Source organism: Tarenaya hassleriana, unplaced genomic scaffold (genome assembly GCF_000463585.1).
Source record: "Tarenaya hassleriana unplaced genomic scaffold, ASM46358v1 Cleome4, whole genome shotgun sequence".
NCBI classification, from domain to species: Eukaryota; Viridiplantae; Streptophyta; class Magnoliopsida; order Brassicales; family Cleomaceae; genus Tarenaya; species Tarenaya hassleriana.
Genome location: NW_010966881.1, coordinates 3,174,091 through 3,199,069, shown reverse-complemented (window position 1 = coordinate 3,199,069; position 24,979 = coordinate 3,174,091). Strand labels below are relative to the sequence as shown.

Sequence of the window (24,979 nt, the reverse complement as noted above, 5' to 3'; positions counted from 1 at the left end):
ATTAACTTTGAATAAAAAAGACCATCAACTATATAAATTGATATATACTCAATTTACATTTTATTTTAAAAAAAAATACATATATTATCTCTTACATTTATAACTAATAAAATATACACAATTTTCAACCTCTCAAATATTAATAAATGATAAAATTTTAAAGGGATAATTCCATTTAAAACTCTGTACTTTTCTCTCGTCGCAATTTAAACCCTATACTTTTTTTTTATCCAAAAAAACATTGTACTTTTAAAAATTGGCAATTAAAACTCTATACTTTTAAAAATTGGCAAATAAAACCCTGAACGAAAAAATATATTATTTAATGCTGACATGGCATCCTAGTCATCTGCCACATCATCAATCCCTAATATTTAATAATATTAATTAATATAAAATAAAAATAAAATAATAAAAATAAAAATAAAATTTTAAAAATTATACACATACATATATAATGAAATGATATACATATATACACATATATAAACATATTTATATATATACACACATATATATAATACATATATATATATATATATGTTTTATATGCATATTTTTTAGGGAAAAATACATATATAACACATACATATAAAACATATAATAATTATACACATATATAGATATATATGTATCATATGTATATATATGTATATATGTATATATAAATATATTTATATATGTATATAATTTTAAAATTTTTATAAACATGTTTATATATGTGTATAATTTTATGAATATATATAATTTTTAAAATTTTATTTTTATTTTTATTATTTTATTTTTATTTTATATTAATTAATATTATTAAATATTAGGGATTGATGATGTGGCAGATAACTAGGATGTCATGTCAGCATTAAATAATATTGTTTTTCGTTCAGGGTTTTATTTGCTAATTTTTAAAAGTATAGAGTTTTAATTGCCAATTTTTAAAAGTACAATGTTTTTTTGGATAAAAAAAAAGTATAGGGTTTAAATTGAGACGTGAGAAAAGTACAGAGTTTTAAATGGAATTATCCCAATTTTAAATATAGAACGGATCATCACCATGGTCAAGTCAAAAGTTTGACCATTACGTCACCTGCTGACCTATGCATAACATAAGTTGAACATGGCCGTTTCCTAACGTCCATAAAATATGAATAAGAGGTCAACGCAGATTCAAAAGACAAAATCAGTAATAGTAATTTAAATTATAATTTTTAAAAATTTTAATTTTTAGATATAAACAACATTATACTGAAAAAATAAAATAAAAAATCTAAAAGCCATAACTCTCGTAATCACAAATCATATTGAGCCAATTGATTTTTGTCTATAAAAGGTCCGACTGACAACCGTTTTTTCTCTATCTCAGCAATAACTATAAGCAAATGGAGAGACATTCCTTTTGTTGCAAACAGAAATTTATAAGTAGAGGAATCATTAAGTATCGCCATCGATGCAGGGCTTCCTTTTGGGCACCCTCGGTGCTTGTCCTTCTCTTTCTCCCACTGCTATGTCTGTTTATCTCTTTTGTCCTCCACATCTCATCAACGCCCAGATCTTCGCCGCCGCCGCAGGTGTTCATAAACTTCCGTGGAGAAGATCTTCGCTACGGCTTCGTCAGCCACCTCGAAGAAGCTTTGAAGAGACGTCATATCAACTTCTTCATCGACAAACACGAAGAGAGAGGAAAAGATCTGGAAACCCTCTTCAAGAGGATCGAAGAATCGTCCATCGCTCTCGCCATTTTCTCCAGGAGGTATGCCGAATCGGGGTGGTGCTTGGACGAGCTCGTTAAGATGATGGAGTGCGTGGAGATGAAGAGGCTGCGTGTAATTCCCATCTTCATCAAGGTCGAGCCCAGAGACGTGAGGGAGCAGAAGGGAGATTTCGGCACAAGGTTCTGGAAACTTGCCAGGTCCTCTCGGGGTGTACAGATCATGAAATGGAAACATGCTTTGTGTTCAGTCACCAACAAGATGGGCTTGACTCTTGGCGAAAAGCGGTACCCTCTCTTGCCTTTTTTCCGTCTCTCCTTCGTCGCTTAATTAAGACCAGCAGATTCATCGTCATGAATTATGATCACGAGATTGCAAAGATTGGCAAGAAGAAGAAGAACTCTCTCTTGCCTTTTTTTTTTTATTTCTTAAAACAATCAAAGTTTGACCTAACATGAACAACTTTCGCCTGGCAACGCCGGTCTCGTCACAAAACCCTAGAACAAGTTCTTGATCGAAGAATTGATCTGCAGCCCTATTCTACAAGCAGCAGTAAAAAATCTGTTTAGATTCAGATTTCAGAATACTGAATTTGGGCAATTAAAGAACTGAATTTAGGGTTCGCCTCGTTAAAACATTGTGCTTACGGGTTTTTGCAGCTACGAGAATGATTTCATAGAAGAAATCGTTGTGGAGATTGAGAGAATGCTAAATGCGAAATGGAAAAAGGTGTTGTATATATGATGAGGATCCTCACATGGAAAAGAAAAACCAGCTAGTTCTAGTGTAACTATATGTATATCCACAACAAGCCAAAGGGTTTCTATTTAAAAACCTGAGTGTGTGTCCATTAATGTTGACTTTGATGATTCGAATTTAGAAGAATAGTAATAATTATATACGCTTGTTATAGAGTACCAATAATTGGTACATAAAACGATGAAAAGAAACATCATTTTACAATATTATTAGACTTTGAATTTTATATGGCTAAAATTTTCTTAAATTTTCGTTTTTATTTAGTGATAAAACCAACACTTGCAATTTTTATAAAAATAGTTCAGATTTTACTTATCTCTTTTTTGTAACGTTTTATTGATTTAAACATTGGCTAAAATGTTGTTTCATAGATTTTTTTCATATAAAAAAAGGCACCATTAATTTTACCCCTTGCATCCATATAAAAAATGGTGCAAATTTTGGCCCTTTTACATTCCTTAGAATGGGAGAATTTCTCATTAATATCTTACTAACATATACACTTGTTTATACACATACATATAGACAATACAATATATGGGCAACAAAACATGGGTAACAACTATATTCCTAAAATTTCTAATTTTATCTTTAATTAACTCAACAGTATTAATGAAAACGTGATTTAATGATGGTATACATGGTTTTTTTTTAAAAAAAAAAATTGAGAAGAAATCTAAAAGACATTTATTCAGAAAAAGATGGAGGGCGTAACTTTTTAATTTATATCTTAAAATTTGATTTATGTGACTACTTTTAAAAAAATCCACGTACATAGGAGTAGGTCCACCCTAGAGGTAAGATGAGATGAACCGGCCGGTTTGAACCTCCAAATTAGGTACTGATTATGGGACCATAATATTTTTTTCTTTTGATAATGGAGCGTCCTGGGTCGGAGCCCAGACTAATCTCCGAATTGGGAGCAAGCCATGTGCTTTGAAATATTCGCTCCCCTCCCCACCCTGGAGCTCGAACTTGGGGCGTATGAGACCATAATATTGCTATATAGAAACCCTTACTTCAGTTCTTTCTATTCGTGGGAGCGTGTAACTAAGAAAGACATTTTCTACAACTATTGAATATAATTCAATATTCAAAAGATTAATTTTATCAATTAAATATAATATTCGATTTACCACTCCAAAATCTCATTCTCTTCGTCTATACAATATCATTATTCTATTGTTACAAAAAGAAAAAAAATATATAATATTTTTTCTATTATTATGTTGAATACGTCTTTCTAACTTAGACGCCCTCACGTACTCATTTTCTAGTTCAAATATCCGAACGTGCAAACGTTACAAGTCAGAAGTTTTTATGGCCGAATGATTATAAAAGCATCCAACAAACAATTTTAGTAAACTTCGGTGAAGATTTTCATTGTGGGCATCGTCTCTTCTTTCTCTTTAATTAGTTAGTCCTTTCCACTGTATGCGTTTCCTCTATGGCTATACGTCGGCCACCTCATCATATATAGTTTCTTGTTCTTTGTTTTAGGATGACAATGAGGAAAACTCAGAGTACATCTCTCCCATGCTAACCTTTTAATATGGACGGTGCATTTGCCAAGACGTCGACAAGATCCGAAGAACCGATCTGGGCGATGGAGAAGGGAAGATTTGGGAATGCTATAGCGTTCAAGATCCAAGAAACTCATGGATATGAAGTAAGTACAAGGTCGCGGCCGAGCATCGTGAGAAAAAGAGAAGGGAATGGTTGGTGAAGGGTTCTTGAAACGTTCAACAACGTTCAAGTATATACACACGGTAAGGGTTTACAAGATCGATGAGGTATCAATTGAATTTTTTTTTTTCATAATATTATGTTTATTGATGATTCATAGGGATACAAGCTCATCTGTTCGAATACATTTCGGCGGGAATACGAATGTATGACACTCCCATACAAGATATATATACATTTGCATGGACACCATCTGCGTGCGCTTGATGACGTCAGCAACCCATACACAAATTCAAGCGTACACACACTTATTATCACTCGAGTTTTCTGGATTATTTTCTTATTGGGGAGGGAGGAGACTCATGCCGTAGGCGCTAGATCGAGGCCTTTCTCTTATGGAATGGCGTTAAGCGCTCTCTCAACCTCCATGACAATTTTCTTGATAAAATCCGACTCAGAGCTGCCGAAAAGGAATCAGAAAAACCAATTAATATAATATCATTTTAGAGTAATTAGAAATAAAACCTCCTTTCCATGCAAAATAAAAAAAGGGTTTTACGAATTAAGTTCATTTATAGAGCTTAGAGAGACGAGTTTAAAGAATTCCGAGATTTGATTTTATGAGTTTGAGAGAACCGAGTTCACAAAATTATAGTGATAGAGTCATCAAAGATTTGAAATAAGAGAGGATGTAATTTCGTAAAACAGAAGAATAAAAAATAAATAGTAAATTCGGTGTTATGAACCCTTTGTAAGCTAACATCTCATTAAAAACTTTAATAAGATAGCTTTACATTTGACATTTCGGTATTAATTATAGGGTTTAGGCTTCAGTTTAGGGTTTAGTTTTAACGTTAGTTTTGGCTTTTAATAGTTAGGTTGAATTTTTCTTCCTTGAATTATATTGTAATATTTATTTATTTTTTTGTTAGTTGATAATTTCCTCGAAAATTAACAACGGAATGGTGAAAACAGTTGAACTGAAACAGTGAAATTCGATTGAATGGTTTTTTTTTTTAAATCTTTTTAGTATTTGCTTCCAAAACCGCGAATTCTCATCGATTTTTTATTTAAATTTGTAGATTATAAATTTGTATATATTTTTAATTTCCCCTTTATATATATATATCATATTGATATTGATTTTAATTATGCTTTTATATTACATATTATTTTTAATTCGGGATCCAAATCTTCAAAAAAATTGTTTGCATGTGAATATATGTGGTTTGAGATTGTGACGTTGAGTCGAGATAGAGAAGAGTATTTCTAATTCGTTTAAGAAAAGGGATATTGGATTGTAACGAATTCAAAATCAGTGGCGAGTTTTGTCGGAAAGAAGAGACCAAATATATATGGAAATGAATTCGTATTAGACTAGTATGTAAGTAAACTATACCAATATTAATTGAAACTGCACGATTTTGTTAAACTACGTTTTCAGTCAGGTTTTTATTTCGTTATTTGGACGTATTTTTTATTTAGTTAATTTGAGAAAATAGGATATTTTCATAATTAGATAATATTTTAGAATACTTAGGGATGTATTCAGGCAGAATTGTAAATCCCATAGTTTAATTATATTTCGTTAATTTTGCCTCGTGTGTCTCCCGTAGAAAGGACGAGTGATTTGATTAAAATAATAAAGTATTATTGGTTTTTGGTGAAATTGTTTGGACTGATCCTCGTTAGGGTTTCAACTCTAACATATATTCTTACAATATTTTCACATCGATGGAAAACCCATTTGCCTATATCCTCTCGGATTATACGTACCTATCCTCGATCGACGATTAACATAAAATAAAACCCTAACGCATAATCCAAACCCTAACGTATCGAAATGAGCTATCCGTCGAATAATCGGATCGTACCTCACTCCCACATACAAAAAAGAAAATATTGAAAAATACGAAGAGTTTCGCTTTTTATAGAGTCTAGATATATTAGTATATCTCTTATATATCTAGATTGGATTTATATATTTTGTTTATTAGGAAAAGAATTAGGAGTTCTAATGATAAGAAACTATTTTGTATATTTAAACTCTCGTTCGATCATCGATAATACAACAAGGTTTTATTGCGCAAATCTTGACAGAAAGAGTACCTGTTCTTGCCCAACTCCAGGCCGAACTTCCCCGAAATCGACTCCAAAGCTTTCATCCATCTCTTGGTTCTTTTACGCCCATCTTTCTTTGCCCTCTTCCGGAAATTGTCGCCAAACCTTCCCGTCAGTTGTTTCAAGTCGCATGTTTCCACATTGTAGAAGATGGGGATGGCCTCGAGCTTCCCCATTTCCACGCGCTCGTTGATCTTTGCGAGCTCGTTCAGGCACCAACGGGACCGCGCGAATCTCCTGGAGAAGATCACGATCGCGATCCTCGACTCTTTGATCCTCGTGAATAGGTGCTTGAGATCCTTGCCCCTCAGTTCGTGTTCGTCGATGAAGAAATCGATCCCTCGCCGTCTGAACGCATCAAAGAGGTGGCTGGAGAAGCGGAGGCGAAGCTCCTTTCCACGGAAACTGATGAACACTTGCGGAAGCTTTTTACGGATCCGGCGATTCGGGCACATGATGCTGACAAAATTAGGAGAGAAGATGATTCGGAAATTAAATCGATATATGCTTTTCACCAATGGAAACAGGTATTATATAGGCCGCTGAAACTCCAATATGATACATCGGTATCGCACGTTTGATCCTTTTCTTAAATTTTTTAATGGGAGCCAGAGAATGTCAGAAAATTCAAAAAGGAAATGAAAGTGTATATATATATATATGGTGCACATTCAGCTATACGTTATGTTTCAGTTTTAATTTTAATTTCGACCAATTCTATTCGATTATATTATGTTTTCACTGAAAAAAAAGTTATTTTCTAACAAGGATTTCGTTTCTTCGTAATTTTATCAATACGATAATAGTAAAATTATTACTTTAATTTTAGATACGGCTATATATTATTTCATTTAACTAAATTCAATTTTCTCATTCCCACGTAGAGAGAAAAGACCATTTTTTACATAAAAAATAAAAATATTTATTACAGACATAGCGAAAGAGATCTAAAATATAGGAACCTAGATCGGAGATAGAAACCTACTCCAACTCCTAAAATGATTCGGATTGATTATAAGTTTATTAAATAAATGAACTGAATCCATATTCCAGATAGAACCCAAAATGAATTTTTGACAACAATACAAATATGGAATGAAAATGATTTTTTTAGAACATATATTTTTTCATGAAAATCGAATTTAATCGAAATCGAATTGAACAGTCAACATATAAATTAAATAGATATAATTATTTAAAACAAATGGGAAACTTTCCTATATATCCTACATTTAAAAAAATCAATAAAATATAAACAAATAAAGAACCTAAAATATCTATCTCATAAAATTTTGAAATAAACATCCAAGTGGCCACCGGGTGGCCAAGTGAGTGATGAGGTCAAGTGAGAGCACAGATGTTTTCCATATTCAAATCCCATTGGACCAAATATTATAAAAAAAAATATTGAAATAAATATTTCTACGTTATATAGTATCATATTATTGTTATCGTATGAGATCTATAAGGTACATTATTTGTGAAGAAAAGAAGTTGCACGCTATCCAAATGCGCATTAACATTTTCAACATAGTAAATTGCTAAGTAGAAAACGATAGTCAATTAAAACATAATAACATTATTATCCGTAAAGCTTAATTAGATACACTTACAGGCTTATGATATCGTTAGCTTCTTGCGATTCTCCTTTGATTGTGGATTTGGATTTGACCGACGGTTAATAGAGATTTTTGAGATTGATTAACTCGTATTATGGATAGAAAATGCATTATAGCACCAAAAGCATCACATTTTAAAACCAAAATATAACTAAAACACCATCACACTCGGGTTATGATGAACAATTCAAAAAAGAAACCCCATAATCTTTCAATAACAAATCGCAGAACAGAAGAAGAATGGTCCATTTTTTGCGAATCGGAATCAAGCTTGAACCCTACCAAAGAACTTGGACTTCTCCTGGGTGGTCTGGAACCGACCATGCCCAAACTTGGAAGATGTGTCTATGAACTTGAGCTTGATCTCCTCCAATGCAACCCTCGACGTCTGCTGAATCAACGACTGTCTCAGAGTCACCACTCGTTTCTTGGGCCCCACGCAACCTCCCTTGATCAGCAAATAGTCTTCCTTCACCACCCCATAGTGAGGAAACCCTCCCATCGGCGTAATGTCTTTCTCGGTCCTGGTTATCAAAAACAACAAATATAAGACCTGGAAATTCAAGAAAGATCCGAAGCCGAGTTCGGGTGCCAGCGAGTTTCGTTTCAGGTTTAAACGCAGCCCATCTCTAAATTGAAGTTTACCTGTCGAATTCAGTCATGGCCAAGTGAGACTCTTGTCCAGATTTCCCCATCCGGTAAACTTTCTTGTTCATCTCCGTCCGATGGTGGTATCCGTTTTGCCCGGCCCTGGCGACGGTGAAAGAAACCCTAGCTGGATGCCAAGCTCCGATACATGCCACCTTGCGAAGACCACGGTGGGTCTTCCTCGGAAGACGGGTCACACCCCACCTCGTGACAACACCTTCATAACCTTTACCTTTCGTCACACCGATTATGTCAATCATCTCATCCTTCTGGAAGACTGCATCAACTGGAATCTGCTTCTCAAAGAAACTGTAGGCATAGTCCACCTTCTTGGCTACATCGCCACCATTGATCTGAATCTCCATCAAGTGAGCCTTCTTCTGTTTCAGCCCTTTCATTTTCCGGATCTAACAAAGCCAAGGCATCAAAATGCAATATGAGTACAATACAATTGGCAGATTAAATATCAGGAATTTAGGAGAATACAACTAACGGGTTAATCAGAAAGATACCTGGGTGTGAGCAAGAACCCGGATAACGGTGCAGTATTTCTTCAACTTCTCCAATTGAGCCTGGATGTCTTTCTTACCCTCATCAGTTTCGTACTTCTTTGAGTACTTGGTGAAAGCCTTCTTCTTCGACTTGCACCAGTTCTTGTAAAACCTCCTCCTCAACTCTTCGCTCAAATGCTGAGCCCACACGGTGCCTAGTGTGCGGAGTCCACGGGGCGTTTTCACATAGCCCACAACACCAACCACTACCATCGGTGGTGTCTCAACCACAGTGACAGCTTCACATGTTTCCTTCTTGTGGAGCTCTGGCAGGTAAATATGAAAGGGATTAGGCAAAAAAAGCTTGAGCAAGAACACCGATTCTAGGTTTCAAGTGGTGAATAAAATTAACAAAAAGAGATATAAGAACAGACTTGATCCAGGTTTTTCAACTTCTCTCACGATATGAGTCATCCCGGCTTTGTATCCTAGGAAAGCAGTGAATCTGCATGGCTTTGTAGGATCATCCTTGGGGAAGGCCTTCACTGAAATGTCAGAAAACAAGAAACAAGCATATGTTACATCTGACACCACATGCCATCTCGACTAGACATGGAGAACAGACACCAATGCCGCAACTAGTCTATTATTAAGACCAAAACATACCCCCCAACATAGCATATGACAGAATAATGTCAGGTATCAATTACAAAAGGAACGAGCATCACACTAGATCACCCAAAACTCCATGCAACAACCCATTTAATCACACCCGTTCATCTTACCAACTTTTAAATGACAGAATCAGACAACAGCATATTACAAGTAACAACACAGAACACAGATCACCCTAAAATACAAAGGGACAATTCTATATGTATATACGATTGTATGTCTAGTAGCACAATTACCTTTCCCACGGTGTCTAGACGCTCGTTTCCTTGGAAGGAAACCCAAAGAACCATGTCTTGGATGCTCAAACTTCCTGTGAGACATACTTCCAAAAAAAAAAGAACCCTGCAAAACCAGATGTCTTTTATCCACAGAGACTGACACCGAATCCAATCTGATTTTATACATCACTCAAGCAAATAACATGTCACAACTAAAACAGAGCAGAACAAAAAACTTTCAAAGCTTGAAAGCCACAGATCTACGGTGTTATTAACAAACTAATTTGTCTGGAAAACGACTTAAGAACTAAACCAAATGAAATCAGACCAATGAACAACACTGAAGATACAGATCCACCAAGTAACCAGTTTGGTATTTTGATCAATTCAAGAGTATGACAGGAAATGTTCCCCCGACCAAAGGCCTATGGCATCATTATGACGCCAATTCTCAAGCTCATCGGTGTTTCTTGCCGGAAACCATTTCTAGTTTCTAGCAAAAGAGCCGCTCCGAGACTCCAGCCTTGATTGATTACTCACCACTTTACGGGGGGTACCATTTCAATATCACACCCAGATGACAAAAGTACCAAAACGAGGTTTAATCTAAAATCTCGTTTTAAAAATTTCCAAGCAGCTAGAAAGCATGAAAATCATGATGCAACTGGAATCTGTAAACATATAAACATTGAATTCTAACAGGTATATGGATGCTAAAATCACATAATGCAGAAACCCGACAAGAAGCATGTGGTAATGAAACAAAACAAATCGAAACAGTCTGCTGCCAAGAATGTCCAAACTCAGCAAACCTCGAATCCAGATCCAAAACAAACACAAACACAAACACAAAACCACAAAAAAAGGTTAGAAGATAATGATAACAATAGAACTCAGTCGTCTTGTCTCTGACTCTGGAACTTCCTTGGGCTGAAAAATCGAAACGAGAATACCTTACGCTAAAAGCAGAGGAAGAGAAGGAGATAGAACAACGGAGCCGTAGGTTTGTGCCGCTAAGAAACCCTAGTTCGAAGCTTTGTGTTAGTTCATTTATATAGTGTCGTAACGGTTAGGGTTGGAATGCAACAGAGTGCCCTCGGCGTCGAGATTTTAAAATTTTCGGCCCAGCCTGGCCCATGAAGAAAGTTTGGCCCAATTAACATTTTCGGTTTTTTCCTCTCTTTTTAATTTTTAAAATTATTTCGCTCAAAAATACTTTATGAATGAAATTATGTTAATAGAAACCATATTTTTCCAACCATAAAAACTTAAAATAATAACAACTTTTAATCATATCGGAATTTAATCCGAAATCGGGGAATGCGTAATGAGCCATTTAGAAAATTCGATAGATAATAATTGATTCACGGTGTCAAGGGAAAATAGTATTTGATTCAAATTCATTATGATAGTGTGTATATAAATTAAATAAGGACTATATCAATAAATCTAATGGTGACTCCATAAATACATTTTAATGGTAATTTCATTAGTATACGTATAAAAACTATATATATAATTAAAAAAAAATCAATATATTGAAGTCTCATCCCAATGGCCCAACGATCCGTTCCGCATAGTTTGGAGAAATAAATGTCCGATCAAAAGAAGCGAGAATTAGAGTATAAACGTTACGTGAGATTCTTCCGGAAGAATTATTGGAGGATTTTCGAAGTTTTTAGTATAAATCCATTATTAGTTTTCCATAAACTCGGGTATTTTAAACTTAATGTAATTATTTAACCAAGGAAAAAACTTAATGTAAAAAATATTTAATGATTTAAAATAATTGAAAAAGTTTATTAATAGACGATTATTTAAAAAAAAATCTTAGATAAATATAATTATTTTTTATAAATTTGTGTATTAGTATGTGATTTTCCTAAAATAATTAATTGAAAGTGGCGCTTTTTAAAACAAATAAAAATTAACGGGTCAGCAAAAACAAAACAGGAGAGCACAATGTGCATTTGCAAGACAGAAGCAGCCAAACCTAAATCCAACGGTTTACGTTCTCTATTATTTCCAAAGCTAAACGTAAATCTCAGCCGTCCGATTATTTCCTTTCCACTCCAGCGGCCCAAGACTTATAAACGCTCCCCGCTCTACAGCCTCACTCATACTCTTCGCCTGATTAAAAAAAAATTCCTTTTTTTCCAATTCTACAATCTGTTCTCCGGTCGGTGAATTCGGTTTCCGGCGTGCGTTTATTCCCAGGTTTTGTTCTTCTTCTTCTTGGGTTTCTGGGTTTCTGTTCGTCATTGATGATTATCTTTGCCTCGTCGCCGGTTGAATTTCGTATTCTTCTGCACAATTTCATCATAGTTTTTTCGCTCGATTCAAATTCTGGTATCTATTTGTTGCTTTTCTTGTAAAGACAGTGATGTAGAAACTGCTGCTGAAGTAAAGGATATGTTTTTGTGCGGTTGTAGAGATTTCAGAACAAAACCCTTTTTTTTTCTTTTTCCTCCAAAGTTTGAGTTTTTTTTTTGTCTTTGATTCGAGAACCCAACTGGCGACTCTGGTTTTGAACTTTCCTATTTTGGCTTGATGGATGTTTGCGTGTAATCTTTGTCCTGTTGAACTTTCCAATTTTGACATTGTAATTCTTTAGACACATGCCTAACAAATACAGGCAAGAGAGTCGATGTCTAGCCGAAAGCCTATCATAAATTCAAAATCTACTAGATGCTGTTCTTTCTTTCTCTGTATGTGCTATGTGATGTGAACTCGGTGTTTATTTCTCGTTGTGTTATGGACCTTTTTTGAAAGGAAAAGACATGTCCTCGTAGTTGTAAAAGATTGTAGATTGCTGCATTTTCCATACCACCACCCTTTTACTTGTCTCTGAACTGTTCTTGTATTTGGGTTCTCCCGTTTAGGGTTCGCAGTGGATCCTGAAGATTTATAATGGATTCTAAGAGTAAAGGTACAGATTATATCCTTTTGTGATTCACTTTCTTTAATGGCTGTTTGGCATGAGATGAGGTTTACTGTATTTAGAATTGCCAAGTTCACTAGCAGAAAGAAATTAAGAATGTGTTTTATCCGTCTGAATTTTTTTTATTCGGGTGAAAGTAGCTGTGTGGTTGTGAAGATCATGTTCCTTCTTTACATTTTTCTTCCATTGCCGTCAAAATATAGGTTTCTTGATTGGTAAACTGTTATAGAACATAAAATGTTGGAAAAGATGGTTTATATGATCTGTGGACACTTTACACAATTTCATAATAGCCAAATCATGTTTTGGTCTAAAAGTTGGTTTAAATTCCTGTCTTGGACTGGTCATTGAGTTTGTGTTTCGAGTTCTTTGTTAAAGAAGGTGTTTTTATTTGCTTACCAAATTTCTTCTCCCTTTAATCATAATTCTAGCTGAGGATGCAGTTGCTGGAATTGAACCCGAGACTGATACTAAGACAATGAAACGGGATATGGTATCAATATTATCTTAGCCATACTTCTTATGTCAATTTCATTATATTTCTCAATGATGTATATAATATTTTGTTTGTTATCTTCGCAGTCTCCATCGACTGATGGCACAGATCGTAAAGCTACAGCCCCCGTCACTGCTTCAGTCAGTGTTACTACTTCGGCTAATGGTAAGACTAGTTTTTGAGAGCTTACAGTTTTATAGTATTAGTGCCCACTGCCCGGGCTTCATTCTTATGCAGTTCACAAAATAATTCGTTCCCCCTTATTTTTCTGTTTGCATAGTTGTTTTTATTCTCAAACATCGTTTTTTTACATGCTTTCGCAGGATCTAGTGTTGTGTTTCCTCATCAAAATGGCAGTTCTCAGGTCAGTGTTGGGGGATTCCCTGAAAGTTTAATTTCGTATGATCTGATGTTCACTCAGTTCCATCAGTTTTCGCCCTAATCTCGCTGGCTGTAATTTCATCATATGGCATTGCTAAAACCTGTTTTATGGGCCAATGACAGGGAAGTCATTTGAATAATGATTCATACACGAATTATATGGCTAGGAATAACCCGTACATGAATGGATCATATATGGGATATGATGGGCAGCCATATGATTCGCCATATGGCCATGAAGCCTGTCATTCACGGGATTTGAGGTATATGGAGAATCCGATATCGGGTCCTCAAAATTCCAATAGGTCTACTCCTGCAAGGACAAATGCAAGTGGTGCTGTTAGACTTCCCTTTAATTCTCATCCACGGGCTTTCGGACTGCAAAATAAGGTATCTAAAAACATCAAAATTTCATCCAACTTGAGGCTCCTTTTCATTTTCGAGGTCTGATGAAAGTTTCGATTTTTGGGCGGGAATTTTGATGGGAAAATCGAGTTATTGCGAGGAATAGATCGATTGAGCGTTTGTTGTTGTGTGAAATTTTTGATTCAAATGTTTGATTATGGTTTTTTGAAGGGAAAACTAGCAGCAGGACATTTCCCGAGATTTTCCAGCCCGAAGCAAGGTCATGTTCCGTATAATGATTACGTGAACGAGAACTCAAATGGTAATTTCTGGGTTCAGAAACATCATTACTCGAAACCCGACAAAAATGAAAAATCCGATGATGCAGCAGTTGAACTAACCGTCGGTCCAAGGACCAATGGAAAGAATCCTCCTTCCGAATCGTCGAGCAAGAAAGACAATCTGTTTGGATTGACAATCCGTCGAGAATTGTTCAACCTCCCCGATTTTCAGACAGAGTACGAGGATGCCAAATTTTATGTCATCAAGTCTTATAGCGAAGATGACATTCACAAGAGTATCAAATATTCTGTATGGTCAAGTACACCAAACGGAAACAAGAAGCTCGATGCAGCTTTCCGTGAAGCCGAAGAAAAATCACGTGGGGACGGGAAGAATCGTCCGGTCTTCCTTTTCTTCTCGGTAAGCTTCTTTTTTTTTGGTTATTTATTCTCTTTTTGCCATCCTTAATCCTTCCAATATCATCAGGCAAAGAATCTGTTATAATCTACAGTGTCATTCCTTTGGTTCGTGGTTCATTGCAATCACTTGCTTAGTGTCTCGTCTATGGCTGGAAAAAAACCTTGAATTTCGGGTACCCGACTAAAATTACGGTTTGAATCCGGATTCGGGTTCGAGACAAATATTACTTGCAGTACCCGAATGAACAATAAAAGTACGTTATTTTTCCTAAGTTTCAAATAAATTGCATATAAGCTTTACGTTCTAAATTGAAATCTCTCAAAATTTCGGATTGGTTCGAGTAACCAAAAAATTTCGGATATCTGATCCAATTCGATCCCTAGTATATTAATACATATTTTGATTATAATTTTGAAATTTCGTATTTGAACTTTGGGTTCGGACCAAGATATCTCCAAGATCGGGTAATATCTTGAGAGACCTAAGACATTCGAGTTTTGTTGACCTGAAAATCTCGGATACTCGACTTTGTACCCACCCCAAGTGACTCTCAACATACTCATGCTTGGTTTTCTGTCTCATTTGTTTAGGTGAATGCAAGTAGACAATTCGTCGGGTTAGCTGAGATGGTCGGATATGTAGACTTTGATAAAGACCTCGACTTTTGGCAAGTGGATAAGTGGATCGGCTTTTTCCCCGTACAATGGCATATCGTTAAGGACATTCCCAACCGTGAACTGCGCCATATCACCCTCGACAACAACGAGGACAAGCCAGTAACTCATACCAGGGATACCCACGAGGTACTTTGACATTCCATCGCTTTGCTTTTTTTCGTTTCTCTTTGTGACTAAATCTCGAATATCGACTTTTTACGTGCGGGATTCTAAAAAAATGGTTTTCACGTATGTAATTTTTTTTTGACCTTCTGATTAATGACGTAGATAAAACTTAGAGAAGGTCTCCGAATGCTTACGATATTCAAGAAATATTCTGCGGGAACGTCATTGTTAGACGACGACATGGACTTCTACGAAGAACGCGAGAAGGCCCTCAGAGCCAAGAAGGAGAACAAACCCGCGACTCTTCGCATGGATTTCTACAAAGATTCCGATTTCGATGTATGTAATCGCGATATCCCTTTCTTCTTTCGTACTTCTGTATTCAAGTTTTCTTTTTCCGAACTCTCTCTCTCTCTCTGTATTCTCACTTTTGTCACTGCAGAATGAGATCGAAGAAGAAGATAGAAGAAGAACGAGAGGAGGCAGAGAAGATGGCAGAGCCCGGACACAGGCTTCTCTCATCGATCGTACGAAGAATCTCTCGCTAACCGGCCGCCCAACGTCCGAGAAATATGGCGTAAAGAATGTCCGGGGATCAACTTAAGAAAACTCCAACCCATAGTTTCGTCTGTTTGAAGGCGTGGTAGTTTTTATTGTCGGGTACTTTTGAATATAACTGTAGGGTACAGTGCTACTTAATATAAGCCCTTTTGATATATATGAAATCGGGTAGAGTTAAATCTCATCAATCAGTCGATTAGGTACCATGATTTAATTATTTAAATTAAACGAGTTATATAATAAAAATAGGCAATACGAAAGTGTTTTTTGGAAAATTTATATATTTGATAATAAAAATATCGTTTTTTGGGTAGGTAAGGCTTTAATCCTAGGGAAAAAAAATAACAAACTGTAATGGTATAAGGCCCAGCCCAATTGGTCTTAACAAGGAAGTGAGACATAAAGATGGGGGAATCCCACATCGACCGAGGGAAGAGGCATGGGAGAGGGAGAGCGGAAATAAAAGGTGAGAGGTGGAGACGGAGCAAAGCATACCTTTCTCGGCCTTTTGGCTAAGATCAAGTGTAGTATCTGTTCTTATCAGTTTAATATCTGATACGTGGGCCATCGGCCCACAACGATATTAACTCTATTTTTTATGGGGGTGAGTCCATCACAGTAGCTTGCTACTGGGTCTCACTCGCGTCGCCCACGCGTTGCACTACAGCGAGGGCCTGGCGCACCCCGCCCAATTCTCGAATTGCAATTTATTTTTCAAGGTCTTGTAAAATAAGAAAACGAAGTTGTGTTTTTTCCTGGCACGTTTCCTTTCATAGTACAAATATGAGTCACAGCCAGTCCTGACTAGGGGTTGCACGGGCGGGTCCTTGATCTCGGTCTCATCGGGAAACCCGAGATTGGGTACTCACAAGACCCGAGAACCCGAGTGTAAAAAAAAAATCAATCAATCCAAATCAAATGAAGAATAGACTCAGATTGTGGATTCGAACAAGATTCCACCCAATTCGTCACCCAGAAAAGCAAGAACATCAATCCAAGAGCATAACTTTTCCAACTTCAAGAAAAATTCTGATTCGAAAACCTCGTCGAAACCCAATAGATAAGGAAATAATCAAGTGCATAAAATCAAACTAACAAAGTCATTGATCCTGAGTTAGTTGCTCAGGATTTTTTGGCTACAGAGTAAAAAAAAAACAAAATCCAGAAAATCAAACTAGCAAAGCTATAAATCAAACTAGCAAAGCCATATGTTCTTCTCGTTTCTGTCGACTCTTGGATTCTCTCTGTAAATCAAGTCGAAGTCGAACAGAGGAGAGAAGGAGAGCTAAGGCGGAGAGAAAGAGATGTATTTTTGTAAATATTTTAAAAAGTAAGGGTATTTTTGTAATTTCTTAATTTTATCGGATACCGCGAGATAATCCGTCGTAAAATACTTGGACTCGAACCCGTACCCGAAATTCGGGTTTTTTCGTCTCACGAAACCCGACCTATATCTCATTATCTCGTAAAACCCGAAACTCAGATACCCGTGGATCTCGTGTAAAAATGCCCTGTCCTAACAGCCAATCATAGGGGTGGACGCGGGTACTTAAAACCTGCGGATTTTCGGGTATCCGGTTTCACGGGTACTCGAAACACGGGTACCCTTTGCATAACGAAACCGAAAACGGGTTTGATAAAGCCAAAAATCTGGATTGCGGGTTCGAAGCCGGGTTTTGTTTGAACGACGACGGATACCCTCGGATAGCCGGATACGAATAAAATGACAATTATATCCCTGATATTTTGATGTATTTACAATAATTATTTAAAATATTTTATATTAAATTACTAAAATACCCTTAAAGTCAACATTTTCTAATGAATTAATTGGACGGGTTCGGGTACTCTCGGATAATCGAATTCAACGACGGGTACCCGAACCACGGGTATCCGGATTTGACAAAAACGAAAACGAGATAACGTGTTCTCAAAACCCGCGAAGACGAAGACGAAACCCGAGTACCCCACAAATTTAGGGTACCCGACCCCTAACCAATCATGTATAGAAAGAAAGCCTAAATACCATAAAGACCAAAAAGAGGATTTTATTATGGGTTGTTCCCATTAATTTGACGAATGAAATATTGATTAATCTTTTATTGGATTTTATAGTCCCCAGATCACATCCCGATTTGAAGTTTTGAAGAATCATTGTGTAATTATATCAATGGATATAAATCGAGGTGGGGTCCTGAGTCGGATCGTTTTCAGGTGATGATGTGAGTTAGAAATTTGTTTTAATCTAATTTCAAAAACGGATTCGCAGGAGATCTGAACTAGGATGGATATTTGAATATAATTGTAGGGTGCAGTTTTACTTTGCAATCTCCTCTTAACATAAAGCCCATTTGAATCCAAACCACAAAGTTGCTATATGAGCACAGATATCCCAAGCTTTTGCCAAGAACACCGTTTTCCAAACAACTGTTTGGACAAGTTCTACACTGTATGACGTGTAAATATTTCATCTCGATATATGACATCGGGTAGAGTTTAATCTCATCAATCAATCGATTAGATATCATCTTAAATTAATTAAATTAAATGAGTTATATAATAAAGTTTTTTTATAATAAAAATATAGGAAAAAACGAATTACTATTGTTTTATGGGTAGGTAAGGCTTTAATCCCAGGAAAAAAAAATTAACAAAATGTAATGGTAAAAGGCCCAGCCCAATTGCTCTTAACGAAGGAGTGGAGATAAAGATGGGGGAATCCCACATCGACCGAAGGAAGAGGGATGGGAGAGGGCGAGCGGAAATAAAAGGGGAGAGGCGGCGACGGAGCAAAGCATACCTTTCTCGGCCTTTTGGCTAAGATCAAGTGTAGTATCTGTTCTTATCAGTTTAATATCTGATACGTGGGCCATCGGCCCACAACGATATTAACTCTATTTTTTATGGGGGTGAGTCCATCACAGTAGCTTGCTACTGGGTCTCACTCGCGTCGCCCACGCGTTGCACTACAGCGAGGGCCTGGCGCACCCCGCCCAACTCTCCAATTCCAATGTTTTTCTAATTGTTTTTCGAGAGTATGAATGTGAAGTAATAAAAAGAAAACTCGTTTCATTAATAGATGTTGCGTTTCCTATCGTTGTCCAAATCCTTCGGATACTGGGATGTAAAGCCCGAAAAGAGGGTTATTTATGGGTTAAATTTTGACGGAAGAAATATTATTATCCTTTAATAGGATTCCCCAGTTCACATCCCAATATTTCCCAGTTTGAAGTTCTAATGAATCATTGTAATTATACAACGGATATATATCGAGGTAGTGTCCTGAGTCTAAGATTTTTCTAATATAATTTCATAAACGGATTCGCAGGAGATCCGAACTAGGATGAATACAATATCGAATAAATTTGTTTCGCCGTTTGCAATATAAATATCAGAAAAGACCACAATGAATTGGGCCGGGTTACAGATCTGCTATTTGGGCCCGGTTCATTGTACATGGGATCTACAGTTTGGATTAACAGATCGAGACACATTTTAGTAAAGATTAAAAAAAAAACAATTTGGGGCTGAAAAGTGCCTTCATCCGAACAATTGAACCTGCATCCAAACACCTAATTTTTAATCCCTGAGAGCGAGCGAGAGAAAGCCCTTTTGATGCTGTTTGGATGACGAGAAAATCGGAGGGAAAAATATGATGTCAAAGAGGAGAGAGAGACACATGCAAAAAGACAAACCGTACAAGTTACAACAGAAGAGGGTGCCAGTCAATTTAAAAAAAAAAACACGGAGTTGATTCAAAGGCGCTTGGTGCAGACATTTGCCACCAATTCATTCGGCCTTTACCTTCAAAGGCCGAGATTTCCCAGAAGCTGACTCCATCTGGGGGTATCCTCGTCGAATATGTAAGTGAGTGGTGAAACCAACACCCCGCTTCCTCCCACCTGCATTCACATTGTTAAGGGTTGTCAAACATTACAATCCAAAACACGAAAGGCAGGTTCTAAGGTGACGAATCCCGGAATTGTCACACCTAGAGGTAGCTGGTAGATCTACTGACGGGACACGGGATTACTAACCGCTCTCAGTTGCTGCACAGACTCGTACAGGGCCTTCTTGGGTACGCAAATGACAATCGCATAGTACTCCACCGATACTTTTCCATCTCGTTTACAGTACACCGGGCTTATTGTTGGTCCCTGCACATAACTCGGGATGCCACAATGACTTGTACAACCTTAAGAGCAAAATTTTCAAGTTGAAACCATGGGACTTATTCTGGAACTTTTACCTGCAGTCCAGATAATGACGGCTGGCTCAACACGCGCTCAGCTACTTCCTCAGCATTCGTTCCTCTCATGTTTGCAACAACCTGATGTGAAGACGTACGTGAGAAGAAACCGAAAGGGGAAATATATAGAAGGTGTCAAAGGTACAGAATGCATACAGTGAATTGACCATCCGCCTTCAGGTGGGCCTCCAATCTCTCTAGAATCTCATGCACAGTTTCCAGCGCCCCTTTTCTCTCAGTCAATGCTCTTCTGCTAGCAACTAGTACAGCCTAAAAACCAAAACAAAATCTTCAGGCATACCAAAGCCAAGAGATTCTATGCAAGATAATTCACAACTCCAGGGCAACTACTCTGATACTGTCACACCAAGAACGGTTACCTGGCTTTCCAGCACAACTCCTCCTTCGATTTCTTTCAAGTTGTTCTCCTTCAAAGTTGTTCCGCTACTCACAAGGTCTAAAATGGCATCAGCGATCCCCATCTAATAACAGCAGAAACAAATTTCACCAAAAACTGTACACAAATCTTGGCACTCAAATCTTTTTTTTTTACATAGTTCATGAATTTGCCAGATAACAAAAAGTAAAGGCTCAAACCAGGACGACACAAACAAAAGACCTCTGAAAAGGCGACACAAATAAGAGAGCAAGCTGTTCTAAATCTAATCGTTTTCATCCTTATGGAAGCTTAGACGTCTAACAATAGTACCATATCATGTTCGACAAAAATACAAAATTAGTATGCAAATGCAAATAGAGTAAATCTCACCGCAGGAGCTGCCTCCAAGGCTCCATCTGCAGTTGAAAAGACGAAATGTTTTATCCCATTATCTCTCATGAATTTTGGGCCTAACTGCAAAGACAGTTGAATTGATCTAGTATAAGATATTGAAGAGAATTTGTGTCAATCTGAAGACAACAGCCCACCAACAGAAAAACTTGTAACCATCATACATAGGTGAAGCCCGTGGCAACTCGTAAAGGTCTCTCCTCGGTCCACTGGGGCATTTGTGCTAACTCCTTCAGAGAATTTATATTCTCAAATATCCCATATTTGGGTATCTGAAATAATTTGAGATGTGCTTGGTAAAAAAAAAATTGCAATAACTAACATGTTTGACCCACAATTACAATAGAATAGAATGTACCGCAAGGGATAGTCGACAGTCTCCAAAGTTGAGAGCATCATGAACAATGATAAGATCTTCATCACCCTGGAAAGAAAACCCTAACACTCAAATTCTGATGCAAGCATGTCCCTCCAAAGATAGTTTTAAGAAATTACAGAGACATGGGAAAGAAGATATGAACTCTCATGATAAAGCTCTAGATTCAGTTTCATACAAGATAATTCAACAGTATGGCTATCGATTCAAGGCAAAGGACAGAGGAATGAAAAAGGATTAGACTCGATCATAGAATAAGCAAAAGCCACTCGCAGCCAAGATTTGATGCATAAGGTTGCACATTTATCTGTTGATCTCTATCATGAACATTGTTTTAACAATGACAACAACTAAGAGGTCCAAGAATCTTATTACGGTTTCTAAGCTCTTCAAGAGCAAGAAAAGAGAGAGACGATTTTCACCTACCTGACCATATTCACTAAAGGTGTCAAGACCAATTTTCACCTACCTGACCATATTCGCTAAAGGTGTCAAGACCAACAATACCAAGATCCAGATCTCCTGAGAGTAACTTTCTCACGATGTCTTTTGGCCGTTGAAACCAAACTTCAGTGTTGGGTAACTGGAGGAGAAAAAATATATTACCTTTAGAAGAAGATGACAAAATGGAACGTGTCTGATATAAACATGAAACCATAAAGATTATGCATATTGCATTTGCTCTAGATGGTCTACCTGTGGAATTTGAGCCACATATTGTCGAGGATTAACTTGTTTGACAAACAATTGACAATCCTTCACAAGAAACGCAAAAGGTCAGAATCAGCTATCAGATCGCAAACCATTGACAGATATGAGAAACCGAGCGATCAACATGAATCGATTCCTCTTAAGCATCATTTCAGAGAACCAAACGATCAAAATGAAGCTTTCACAATAATCCAAGAAACCTAAAATGAAACATTCGATCTTACGCAAGAGATAGCACATATGGCAGGCAAAGCCTGCACAAGCGAACCTATTAGTAAGAAATTGAAACAAAACCAGAACACTAAAATGCCTAAAGTTTCAACTAAACCTCGCAAGCAGTCCTTAGCTTCATAGCTCCAAAACAATTGAGCATCAAGCAAAATCGAGCGAATTTCAGACTGAACATGATTTACAGAAGATTTTATGAGTGGACATATCAAATGTTCCCACAAATTTCAGGTCAACCCGTTACGAAAGCTGCAGAAAAGCAGTAAGAAGAGGAGAATCTGATTCATCCAACCCAGAAACATCCAGAGACATGTTTCAAGTATCCCAAACTCAATACAAGAATGTTACAGCAGCAAAATCACTAAAAGCGCCCGAGATTATAGGCAATTTCAAATCTAGAGTGCGATTTCCCTCTAATGTCGTCCTAATTTTCTCGGGAAACAAACAGGACCGCGTCTCACCTTGAGAAGATCCAGTGTATCAGAGGCCATGCGACCCTTGCTAGGAAGACCAAGACGAATCTGGTTGCGCTCCACAACAGCGGCACCGGCAGTACCATTTTCGACGGAGCTCTGAGCGTAAGAGACGCAACACGTAACCAAAGTCAGGCATCGGCGGCGAGGTCCTCCGACGGAGACCCCCGTCGACGGCGACGGGGAGAAGGGAGGGAGTGAAGGGACGAAGGAGGAGGGGCATTGTTGTAAATTCGTAAGAGGAATCGCCATCGTGGTCACTCGAAATCAAAAGGTTATAAAAAGGTCAGCCACGCTGCCGCCGACGGCTTCGGAGAGAGAGAGAGAGATGCCGATATTAGATTCTGATGCCAATTAATGCCTACAAATATGTCAATTTTTTTCCGTTTTTTGGTGCAAACTTTTTAAAAGCTTTGTCCCATTTTTCATAATATGGAAAATAATATTTTTATAATACCAAATTTAGAGACCTAAAACTTTGGAAATGTTGGAATTAAATCAAGTGAATAATCTATATAATTATTAAATTAAATTTAATATCAAATTGATTTGATATAAATTTTAAAATCCAATTCAACATAAATAAATTACGAAAAACAATCTATATATAATTTTTTAAATAACTATTTTTATGATTAAATTAGAAGAAAATTGAATAGAAATTTTAAAAAACGAATAAATATCAAATTTTCAAACCGAAAAATATGAAAAAAATAATTGAACCTAAATTCATAATGAACAAAATTTTGATGTTGATTTCTTCTTAACGTCAAATTAATTAGCATAAATTGAAGATACCAAAAATAATATAAAAATCCAAAAAATGAACTATCAATTACAACTGACATTAAAAACCTCGGAAATAAAAAGAAGTCATGCGGTGAGCGTGGATCGAACACGCGACCTTCAGATCTTCAGTCTGACGCTCTCCCAACTGAGCTATCCCCGCAAGTATAATATGAATATTTAATAATAAAATAAGTTTCTTTAAAATTTTGATGACACCCAAAAAAACGTGGATTAATTTAATCAACTCGTAATCAACCAATTAATTAATTAAAAGATAATTACATAAAGATACCCGTGATGCTCTACACGAGGAGAAACAGAATAAAAATACCACTTTGTCTTCTTCGAATCACATTGGTTGTAGTAAGAAAATGCTAATAACATGGGAAAATAATCTCACCAATGAAAATATAGTAAAAAAGGAAAGGTGGTAAGAACGTGGAGAATAGCACGTGTTTAACTAAGAACACAATTTACCTATATTACTAACACTTTTAATTTTGTGGTTCAGTGATATTATCTACAAAGGTATATATACGTTTTAAAAAAAATAATAATTAAAATGGAACAATTATTTATTAAAATGATATCCATCAAAATCGCTTATTAAATGCAACCTTTTTATTTAGAGGAAAAAAAATATTCCAACGATACATATATAACCGATACTGTATAATTAAAATCACAACACTATGATTCCTATACAGCAACATTATATTATCTCTTCCCATGAATCCCTTTGGACCGACGACCTAACAAAAATAATCACACAAATCTCAACGCTAATACTCCCAAATTTATCAATCACAATTACAACACACTAGAATTTGTAAAAAAAAAAAAAAAAAAAAAAATCCCAGAACGCCCAATTTCATGGAGCTCTTACCAGTTGGTGTCCTCATGACATTACTCACGAGCTATTCGAATCTTCGTCTCTGCTATCATCATCATCGTCTGCACCGCTCTGCTGCGGCTGCGAGTTCTCCTCTACCGCGTTGTTGTTCATTTGATCAGCGTTCGCGTTCGCGTTTGGCCCGGGTCTGGCGTAAGCCGCGTTCAACGCAGCAAGCATCCCGAGGTTCGAATCCGACATTCCTAACCCTAGATTATGCGTCGGTTGCGGCTGACTGAGGATCGAACCCAGTTGGAGAGCACTCCCCCTGTACTGATCCATGGGAAATCTGTACCCTGTCCCCGCCACAAACTGCGCCACCGTGGCTGCTTTCGGCGGG

The 24,979-nt window shown here is 36.8% G+C and overlaps 6 protein-coding genes and 1 non-coding gene across 8 annotated transcripts in view; 2 read left to right on the top strand and 5 right to left on the bottom strand.

Moving 5' to 3' along the window:
- Positions 1-1,444: 1,444 nt before the first annotated feature.
- Positions 1,445-2,450, top strand: LOC104824557 (disease resistance protein LAZ5-like). The gene is made up of 3 exons (XM_010556654.2): positions 1,445-1,503; positions 1,547-1,993; positions 2,366-2,450. The coding sequence occupies exons 1-3, from the start codon at positions 1,445-1,447 to the stop codon at positions 2,448-2,450; spliced, it is 591 nt and encodes a 196-aa protein (XP_010554956.2).
- Positions 2,451-4,328: 1,878 nt separating this feature from the next.
- On the bottom strand, positions 4,329-6,915 carry LOC104823699 (protein PHLOEM PROTEIN 2-LIKE A8-like). Its single transcript, XM_010555384.1, has 2 exons — positions 6,261-6,915; positions 4,329-4,611 (listed from the first exon to the last, which is right to left on the bottom strand). Exons 1-2 carry the CDS (start codon positions 6,725-6,727, stop codon positions 4,545-4,547), a joined length of 534 nt encoding a protein of 177 aa, XP_010553686.1. The 5' UTR covers positions 6,728-6,915; the 3' UTR covers positions 4,329-4,544.
- A 1,073-nt stretch (positions 6,916-7,988) lies between these two features.
- LOC104823698 (60S ribosomal protein L3-2) lies at positions 7,989-10,957 on the bottom strand. The gene is made up of 6 exons (XM_010555383.1): positions 10,877-10,957; positions 9,942-10,047; positions 9,465-9,575; positions 9,052-9,356; positions 8,537-8,946; positions 7,989-8,415 (listed from the first exon to the last, which is right to left on the bottom strand). Exons 2-6 carry the CDS (start codon positions 10,024-10,026, stop codon positions 8,157-8,159), a joined length of 1,170 nt encoding a protein of 389 aa, XP_010553685.1. The 5' UTR covers positions 10,027-10,047; positions 10,877-10,957; the 3' UTR covers positions 7,989-8,156.
- Positions 10,958-12,037: 1,080 nt separating this feature from the next.
- LOC104823697 lies at positions 12,038-16,319 on the top strand. 2 transcript variants are annotated; one of them, XM_010555381.2, is made up of 10 exons: positions 12,038-12,140; positions 12,806-12,852; positions 13,296-13,357; positions 13,447-13,525; positions 13,684-13,724; positions 13,865-14,131; positions 14,318-14,788; positions 15,379-15,591; positions 15,733-15,909; positions 16,013-16,319. In XM_010555381.2, exons 2-10 carry the CDS (start codon positions 12,834-12,836, stop codon positions 16,172-16,174), a joined length of 1,491 nt encoding a protein of 496 aa, XP_010553683.1. In that variant the 5' UTR covers positions 12,038-12,140; positions 12,806-12,833; the 3' UTR covers positions 16,175-16,319. The 2 variants fall into 2 exon arrangements, with proteins under 2 accessions (XP_010553683.1, XP_010553684.1); XM_010555382.2 differs by having other exon boundaries at positions 12,047-12,140; positions 12,815-12,852.
- A 3,410-nt stretch (positions 16,320-19,729) lies between these two features.
- On the bottom strand, positions 19,730-23,297 carry LOC104823696 (ATP phosphoribosyltransferase 2, chloroplastic-like). The gene is made up of 11 exons (XM_010555380.1): positions 22,947-23,297; positions 22,243-22,302; positions 22,016-22,129; positions 21,529-21,594; positions 21,335-21,442; positions 21,150-21,233; positions 20,761-20,862; positions 20,537-20,650; positions 20,381-20,461; positions 20,169-20,288; positions 19,730-20,033 (listed from the first exon to the last, which is right to left on the bottom strand). Exons 1-11 carry the CDS (start codon positions 23,208-23,210, stop codon positions 19,938-19,940), a joined length of 1,209 nt encoding a protein of 402 aa, XP_010553682.1. The 5' UTR covers positions 23,211-23,297; the 3' UTR covers positions 19,730-19,937.
- Positions 23,298-23,834: 537 nt separating this feature from the next.
- Positions 23,835-23,907, bottom strand: TRNAF-GAA. Its single transcript has one exon. It is a non-coding gene; the product is annotated as a tRNA-Phe (tRNA).
- Positions 23,908-24,345: 438 nt separating this feature from the next.
- LOC104823695 (transcription factor TCP8-like) overlaps positions 24,346-24,979 on the bottom strand; it is a 1,773-nt gene continuing 1,139 nt past the window's right edge. The window contains exons 1-2 of the mRNA XM_010555379.1: positions 24,634-24,979; positions 24,346-24,499 (exon numbers count right to left, since the gene is read on the bottom strand). The exon at positions 24,634-24,979 is cut by the window's right edge and continues 1,139 nt beyond it. Of these exons, the coding sequence (XP_010553681.1) occupies positions 24,658-24,979 (322 nt within the window). The 3' untranslated portion in view covers positions 24,346-24,499; positions 24,634-24,657. The remainder of the gene's footprint in view (positions 24,500-24,633) is intronic.

Bases quoted from the DNA above. Each gene is read 5' to 3' on its own strand.
- LOC104824557 (XM_010556654.2), top strand. From the start codon at position 1,445: ATGCAGGGCTTCCTTTTGGGCACCCTCGGTGCTTGTCCTTCTCTTTCT. The intron at 1,504-1,546 runs GTCTGTTTATCT...ATCAACGCCCAG, and splicing joins TCTCTTTCTCCCACTGCTAT to ATCTTCGCCGCCGCCGCAGG. The intron at 1,994-2,365 runs GTACCCTCTCTT...GGGTTTTTGCAG, and splicing joins TTGACTCTTGGCGAAAAGCG to CTACGAGAATGATTTCATAG.
- LOC104823696 (XM_010555380.1), bottom strand. From the start codon at position 23,210: ATGGCGATTCCTCTTACGAATTTACAACAATGCCCCTCCTCCTTCGTC. The intron at 21,595-22,015 runs GTAGGTGAAAAT...TTTTCTTTCCAG, and splicing joins CCTTTAGCGAATATGGTCAG to GGTGATGAAGATCTTATCAT. The intron at 20,863-21,149 runs GTGAGATTTACT...TGCTGTTATTAG, and splicing joins CCTTGGAGGCAGCTCCTGCG to ATGGGGATCGCTGATGCCAT.
- LOC104823699 (XM_010555384.1), bottom strand. From the start codon at position 6,727: ATGTGCCCGAATCGCCGGATCCGTAAAAAGCTTCCGCAAGTGTTCATC. The intron at 4,612-6,260 runs GTACTCTTTCTG...CCTTTTCGGCAG, and splicing joins CTGGAGTTGGGCAAGAACAG to CTCTGAGTCGGATTTTATCA.
- LOC104823697 (XM_010555381.2), top strand. The intron at 14,789-15,378 runs GTAAGCTTCTTT...TCATTTGTTTAG, and splicing joins CGGTCTTCCTTTTCTTCTCG to GTGAATGCAAGTAGACAATT. The intron at 15,910-16,012 runs GTATGTAATCGC...TTGTCACTGCAG, and splicing joins ACAAAGATTCCGATTTCGAT to AATGAGATCGAAGAAGAAGA.
- LOC104823698 (XM_010555383.1), bottom strand. From the start codon at position 10,026: ATGTCTCACAGGAAGTTTGAGCATCCAAGACATGGTTCTTTGGGTTTC. The intron at 9,576-9,941 runs GTAATTGTGCTA...CTGACATTTCAG, and splicing joins GTCTAGACACCGTGGGAAAG to TGAAGGCCTTCCCCAAGGAT. The intron at 9,357-9,464 runs GTCTGTTCTTAT...TTTACCTGCCAG, and splicing joins AGTTGAAAAACCTGGATCAA to AGCTCCACAAGAAGGAAACA.